General features: G+C 41.4%; 1 protein-coding gene across 1 annotated transcript in view; it reads left to right on the top strand.

The window, feature by feature from the left end:
• Positions 1-427: 427 nt before the first annotated feature.
• The window catches only part of MTMR10 (myotubularin related protein 10), a 7789-nt gene continuing 1199 nt past the window's right edge, over positions 428-7017 (top strand). The window contains exons 1-9 of the mRNA XM_010013483.1: positions 428-625; positions 1048-1135; positions 1304-1392; positions 2783-2913; positions 3039-3108; positions 3304-3374; positions 4164-4333; positions 5882-6052; positions 6898-7017. The exon at positions 6898-7017 is cut by the window's right edge and continues 81 nt beyond it. Coding sequence (XP_010011785.1) covers positions 447-625; positions 1048-1135; positions 1304-1392; positions 2783-2913; positions 3039-3108; positions 3304-3374; positions 4164-4333; positions 5882-6052; positions 6898-7017 — 1089 coding nt within the window. The 5' untranslated portion in view covers positions 428-446. The remainder of the gene's footprint in view (positions 626-1047; positions 1136-1303; positions 1393-2782; positions 2914-3038; positions 3109-3303; positions 3375-4163; positions 4334-5881; positions 6053-6897) is intronic.

Below are 7017 nucleotides of genomic sequence, written 5' to 3'. Positions count from 1 at the left end.
CCACAGATATATTTTCACCTAGTCTTCAAATGATTTTATTTGCTGTTAACACAGCATTACTTTAAAGCTGTTGAAATGATAGAATTCTTATTTGCTTTCTTCACAAGGTCCCTCATTAAAGGTTAGCCTATAAAGGGTTCATGTTTTAAAACATTGCTAATTTTGGCATATCGAAGAGAGAAGTCCTGTGACTGAAGGTAACGGTTGTTCTGGGTGTAGTATGTCTTGCTCTCTATCAAGCAGCACAACATACTGGTTTTATGTTGCTTCTCTGTTGAAAGTGCAGGAAAAAATAACCTTACGTCTTCATGTATCACCAGGCATCATTCAGTCACTGACCTGCTGTAGCACACAAGCAGGTAGCAGTAGTGCTGATGCTGGTGGCTCGTTCCTGTCATTAGGAAGGGGAAGAGTTTGATGTTTCTCTTTTTTTAAAATGCGCATTGATGAATTTTCTTTTCCTAGCAAAGAAGGTGAATGGAATAGATCCAGGAGGTGGTGGTGCCAGTGGTCAGCAGACACCTTTGTTTGAAACTTACTCTGATTGGGATAGAGAAATCAAAAGGACAGGTGCATCAGAGTGGAGAGTTTGTTCAGTCAATGAAGGTTATATGATATCCACTTGGTAAGTTTCTTTTATAACACAAGTAGAAGAAAAGAAGGCAATTACACTGTCTTTTCCTGTCTCCTCTACCAAACCCTCCATTCTGCCTAACTTCACCCCTTGAATGTGCCACTCTCTGGAGAGGCCCTTATTTGGAAGATCCTGCAAGTGTTGTCACTGAAGGAAATGGTCTATTTTGGCATCTGTTGCTTTCATGCTTTTGTGCTTCCCTCTGAAGCATGCACATTTCTGAACAGGTAGATCTGAGCTGTACCAATGCTGTGTAAGATCGTGCAGACACATGGGACAACCAGTTAGCACTGCGTTATTAGGGGGTGGTGTGTTACAGTTTACCAGAGTTGGTAAGGCAGCATTGCCACGAGAGAAAAACTGATAAAATACATAGGGAAAAGTAACCTTTTGTATCGTGTTTTTTCCCCAAGCCTTCCAGAATATTTTGTGGTTCCATCTTCCTTAGCAGATCAAGACCTTAAGCTATACTCCTACTCTTTTATTGGGAGACGAATGCCAGTAAGTGTAGTCTTTATTCTGTTACTGTCCTTGGTTGATGTGCAATATTATCTTACATGTCTGCCAATTAACATAGCTTTGTGTGTGGTGTGAAGAAAACAATGTCTATGAAATAACACTAACCTGCATTGTTTTGTTACTTTTTTTATGCTTTTTTCCCCATATTAGTTATGGTCCTGGAACCATCCTAACGGGAGTGCCCTTGTTAGGATGGCCAACATTAAAGATGTTTTGCAGCAAAGAAGAATTGATCAAAGGTAATAGTTATGTTATTCTTTAATCAGATGTGTAACAACACAAGTGGTCACTGTGTAACACACAGCAGCAAATAGTTACTGTGGGGATACTTGCTTCATAACATTGTAGTGCACTGGCTTTTGGGAAACTTCTCTGAATATAGTTCTGGCACAGTTTCTGTTTAAGGTCCACTTTAGTGTCAAATCCTGTGTAATTTTTCAAATTGTAAGGGATGTCTCTCTTTCAGGCAGCCAGTCAGTTAAGTGACAGAATATACTGATAAAGGGATCAGACAGTCTTTTCTTTTGATGTTACTGTAATACGACTTACGTTGGTGCAGACTTTCTGATGATCAGGGGTTGGGGCACCTCCCATATGAACTAAGGCTGAGAAATTTGGGGCTGTTCAGCCTGGAGAAGAGAAGGCTGCGTGGAGACCTCAGAGCAGCCTTCCAGTACCTGAAGGGGGCCTACAAGGATGCTGGGGAGGGACTCTTCATTAGGGACTGTAGTGGTAGGACAAGGGGTGATGGCTTCAAACTGAAATAGGGGAAGTTCAGGTTAGATACAAGGGAGAAGTTCTTTACAGTGAGGGTGGTGAGGCACTGGAACAGGTTGCCTAGAGAAGTGGTAAATGCTCCATCCCTGGCAGTGTTCAAGGCCAGGCTGGACAGAGCCTTGGGTGACATGGTCTAGGGTGAGGTGTCCCTGCCCATGGCAGGGGGGTTGGAACTGGATGATCTTAAGGTCCTTTCCAACCCAAACCAGTCTGTGATTCTAAGATACAGTAAAAATTATTCAGTTTGGTTTTGGCATTGGGAAATACAGTTTTATAGACTTAGTGCCACAATGCAGAGTATTTCTGGGAGATATTTGTCGTTCACTGTTCTTGATGAAAGGTGAATGCATCTAGAACCTTGCATAAGTAGCTTACTAGCTGGGTATTTTTTGTCCTTTGGTTTAATTTGTAGCATGAGTTTTTGTAATAGTACATTGTGTGTATTAGGCTGGAGCAATGACTTTATTTAAAGCCCTGTCAGATTTCGTGGCTTTATAAACTTTATATGTGTTCTGTTTGTCTAGCATACATAAGTCTTACTAAAAACTGTGGAAAATTGAAACCTGAATAGAGCTATTTAACTGTGAGTCAGCATCAGATTTTCATTTCCCAGACATGTTGTTTTAATGACCCAGTATTTACGTTTTTATGTTCTATAACCAGCAGATACCAGAAATATGTGAGTCAAAAGCTTTGTGGCAGGAGCAATGTATCTGCTGAATACAAACTAGAAAATAAATAAGGTGCATGTTTTATGTGCTTTCAGTTGTTTGCAGCTAAAGCCTGTGGCATGTTTCTTGAAAGATTATTTCCTCTCCAGTAATAAAATGGGTGATTCTTTTTCTTCCTTAGGATTTGTAATGCAATAACTCGAAGCCATCCCCTGAGAAGTGACGTTTATAAATCTGATCTGGACAAGAGTCTCCCCAACATCCAGGAAATCCAGGCTGCACATGTCAAACTCAAGCAGCTGTGTGTTAATGGTATGCAGGACTGTCCTCCTTTCATGGTGGTTGTTTTCTTGAAATATAACGAATTCTAATAGGCCTGGCTCACAGGAATAGATGTTTGAAGTTGTTCTGCAGTGTAATTATTTTCCTTGTTGCAGAGCCTTTTGAAGAAACTGAAGAGAAGTGGCTGTCCTCACTGGAAAATACTCACTGGTTAGAGTATATTAGGTTTGTACCATTAATAAATTGATGATGGTTAACAAGATATGAAAAGCTTTCAGCAACATAAATAAGCAGTGAATCAGTTGAAGGATTCTCTGTTTTAACGTATGAGTGAGGTAAATCTAGCCATCCCAGGTATTTTTTTCTTTATAGTGTGACTCTGTTGCACTAACTGTTGTATCACTTTCTTTTTCTATCTAGATCCTTTCTTAAACATTCTGCTGAGCTTGTATATATGATGGAGTGCAAGCATGTTTCTGTAGTTCTACAAGGTAACACAACCACGGCGTGCCGTAATTGTTTGCATTAGTACAACAATGTAGATAAACACATTTAGATAACACCAACTGTAACCTTTATAGGTAAACCCCAGCACTTCTAAATGGTTTAGGCATTTGAGAAACTGAAAGGAAATGAGTTTTGTTACGCATCTGAACTATAGTATAGTCCGTAGCATCGAAGGCATGTGTCACTTCATGTTTTTACTCTGATAATGGTACTATAGAATCAAAACTTTAGGATGAACTTTTGTTCTCTATTAATTGGGCTAATGCTCCCTGCAGAAGCAATACCAGTTTCACTCAGAGGTCCTCTGTACAGCAGTATTTCTCTGACAGTGGCTGCTGTTGTGTAAGTGCAAAAGGACGTTCCAGACGAAAAAAGACACTGAAAAACTTCCTCCTGTGGTGATCAGAAAACTGTGATTTCTGTCATTTTCACAAGAGCCGCTCAGCTGCTGCAGCTCACTCTGCCCATAGAATGGCCTTCCAAAAACTGCTTCAGGGTGGAAACTCTCTTTACAATTTCCAGCAACATGAACACCCTCCTCGTCAGTGCATCTTGATTTAAGTACCAGGCATTTGGTGGGTATTTTGTTCCTGATGAAAGCGCTGCTGTGCTGGGTGCTGCAGGAACCAACTACAGCAACACAAAGCATGTTTTGAAAGAAATTGGAAGAAAAACACTGGTCCTAGTTGCCACTTTCTGCTCTTTTCAGATCTAATTGTGTGTACATGCATCTATACCTTATGTATTTCACGCACTGTGTATGTTATTCCCAGAGGAAGAAGGCCGGGACCTGAGCTGTCTTGCTGCTTCGCTCATTCAAGTCATGCTGGATCCCTATTTCCGAACAATCGTTGGATTTCAAAGCCTAATACAGAAGGAATGGGTCATGGCAGGATATCAGTTTTTAGATAGGTGTAACCACTTAAAGAGATCTGACAAAGAGGTAAAAAGGAATTGTGTTTGTATGTGATAACAGTACATGGCTAATACTGGCCTGAACATTTATTTATTCACACGGAAAGCTGAAGTAAAAGTATTTTTTAATACTTTAAAATCTCATGAAACTGATGTCAGAGAAAATGAGTCTTTGTTCAGGATAGTAGATCTATTTTCTTTGTCCTCTGTAGCCAAGTGAGAACCAGTGCAGCACGAGGTGCAGTCCAGTGCTGCTGGGTTTTTATGTTGTTTCAGAGTTACTCATGAAAGGGTCCCACTGTTACAAATGCTAGCACAGTCCACATTTCAAACTGAAATAGAAGAGGGTAAGGTGGTGGTTTGCTTTGTTTTACCAAAGGCATCTATGGTTCTATAGAATCATAGAACCAGTTTGGTTGGAAAAGACCTTTAAGATCATCAAGTCCAACTGTTCCCCAGCACTGCCAAGGCCACCACTAAGCCATGGTACTCACGGCCTCACCTACACAGTGTGTGAACACTTCCAGGGACGATGATTCCAGCACTGCCCTGGGCAGCCTGCTCCAATGCTTCATCCCTGTTTTTTCTGAATGTGAAGTCGTATCAATGTGTGGTACTTTTCAAAGTACCAAGCTGATAGAGAAGCACTGCAGCTTTAGGAACTGATACACAGCACAGCTGCCAAGCAGAGGAACAGAGGGTAGCACCATGCTTGATTTTCAGTATTCCCAGCTGACCTTGTTCAGCCTCTTCATTGCAAAGGAGAGGCCTGTAATTGCAGTTGGAGGACTAGAGGAGCCCAGGTCAGAGCCGTCTTCAGGGACAGTGCCCAAGAGGGAAAAAACAAAGAGAGAGAAAAAGACAAGCAATATCCCCAGAGAGTGGAGCCAATAGATAGACTGAGGACACAGCACTAAGCAGAGAAAACAAATGAAGGGATGAAGAAACTGAAATACCAAGGAGGGGCGGGGGGGGGATAATGAGAAAGCAGGATTTTGACCCCTAGGAAAGGATATCCAGGAGAGTGAAATGGGAAAGAGGAGAATATGTCTAAAGCTTTATATAAATGATAGCTTAGTCTTCTGCCATTCATGGGCCACTGTGGAAAGGGCTAAAAAGTGTAGTGAGAAGTTAATGTGGTTGAATTGTAAGCTCTCCAGTCATGTCAAACAAGAAGGAAGTATATACATTGAGGAAATAAGGTTAAGTAGTAAAGAAGGCCCATGCAGCACTAATGTGGAAACTGAGGGATGAAAGCAGATGGCAGAAAACATTTTTGTAGCTACTTGCGCAGGAAGGGAGCCCAGGAAAGAACCGACAGGCTTCTTAGAGAAGGGAAAGCTGTTGGAAGGTACCCCAGGTGACATAGTTGCTTGCGAGAGTGGCTGAACAGAAATACAGGATATTACAGGTGCATAAAATCCTAAAAAAATACAAGACTCCAACTAGTTTACTCTGTTGAGGAATGTACCAGAGGAATAGCTAAATACCCAAACGGAGCGCTAACTGCAAAGAAGTTGGTGTGACTCGGGAACAGCTTCAGCTAAATCTAACAGTTCTCTGTTTCTTTCCCCAGTCTCCTTTGTTCTTGATGTTTCTCGACTGTGTTTGGCAGCTGCTAGAACAATACCCAGCAGCCTTCGAGTTTTCCGAAATTTACTTGACTGTCCTGTACGACAGTGCACGTGTATCACTGTTTGGCACTTTCCTCTTCAACTGTCCTCATCAGCGAGTAAAGGAAAGCACTGTGAGTAGGAAGTGTTCCACCTCCTTCTGAAGCAAAGGACTTCAGCATGCCTTTCTGGACATAACGTCCTCTTTACTAACTGCTATTCCTGTGCCTTTTCCAAAATGTCAGACTCTTCAGGGCAAAATACTCAGCTCCCCAGACGATTATGATCAGAATGAACTTTCAGGTGATCTTTGCATAGACAGTAACTAACTATTCAAGAAGAAAGTCTGCAGAAGTTTTTTCCTCTTTACCAGAAAAGCATTGTTACTGTACATGGTTATTTGTACTCCTCTAGCAAACAGATTTGCATCTGGGGCTGATGAAGTAGAACGATATGCAATAAATAGCATTTCATGCTTCAGGAAGACACTGAAATCTCTTTGACGTAATTGTTTCAATAGTTGAAAAAGACTGTGTGAAGTTCAAATTGTAATGCACATTGAAGGTGTGTGGAAAACTGAACACTTTGGAAGCCAGAGTTTATCAGAACTGTGTGTAGAAAACGTTTGATGGCCGATAAAATGAAAACTTACTTATTTTGTACACTACTGTCCCTTGAGAGTTGTAGGTAGCTGCCTTACAAAGAAGTAGAGCACTGGGGGACTGCTAGTGTTATTCTCGAAACAAGAGTTTGGGGGGTTCAGAGTTAAGCAATTTAGTATCATTGAAAAGTAGATATTGCTCAGTCCTGCCTCTGCATTGCTCAGGTGAAAACCAGGGTACAATCGTTTTCTCTGGCAGCCACCTCTACGTTATATCCCTGCTCCTTGCCCAGTAATTAGGCACTGCTTTATAATTAAGACCTGTGAATAAGCCTGTTCTCTTTGATTTTAACATGCCTGAATGTTAACTTCTTGCAGGAGTTTGCCATAAGCAAAAATATTCAGCTGGGTGATGAGAAAGGCCTCAGATTTCCATGTGTTTGGGACTGGTCTCTTCAGTTTACAAACAGGGATCGCCTGCTCTTCCACAACCCTCTG

This window comes from Nestor notabilis, unplaced genomic scaffold (genome assembly GCF_000696875.1).
Source record: "Nestor notabilis isolate BGI_N333 unplaced genomic scaffold, ASM69687v1 scaffold23004, whole genome shotgun sequence".
Lineage (NCBI taxonomy): Eukaryota > Metazoa > Chordata > Aves > Psittaciformes > Psittacidae > Nestor > Nestor notabilis.
This window is presented reverse-complemented; position numbering and strand designations above follow the sequence as displayed.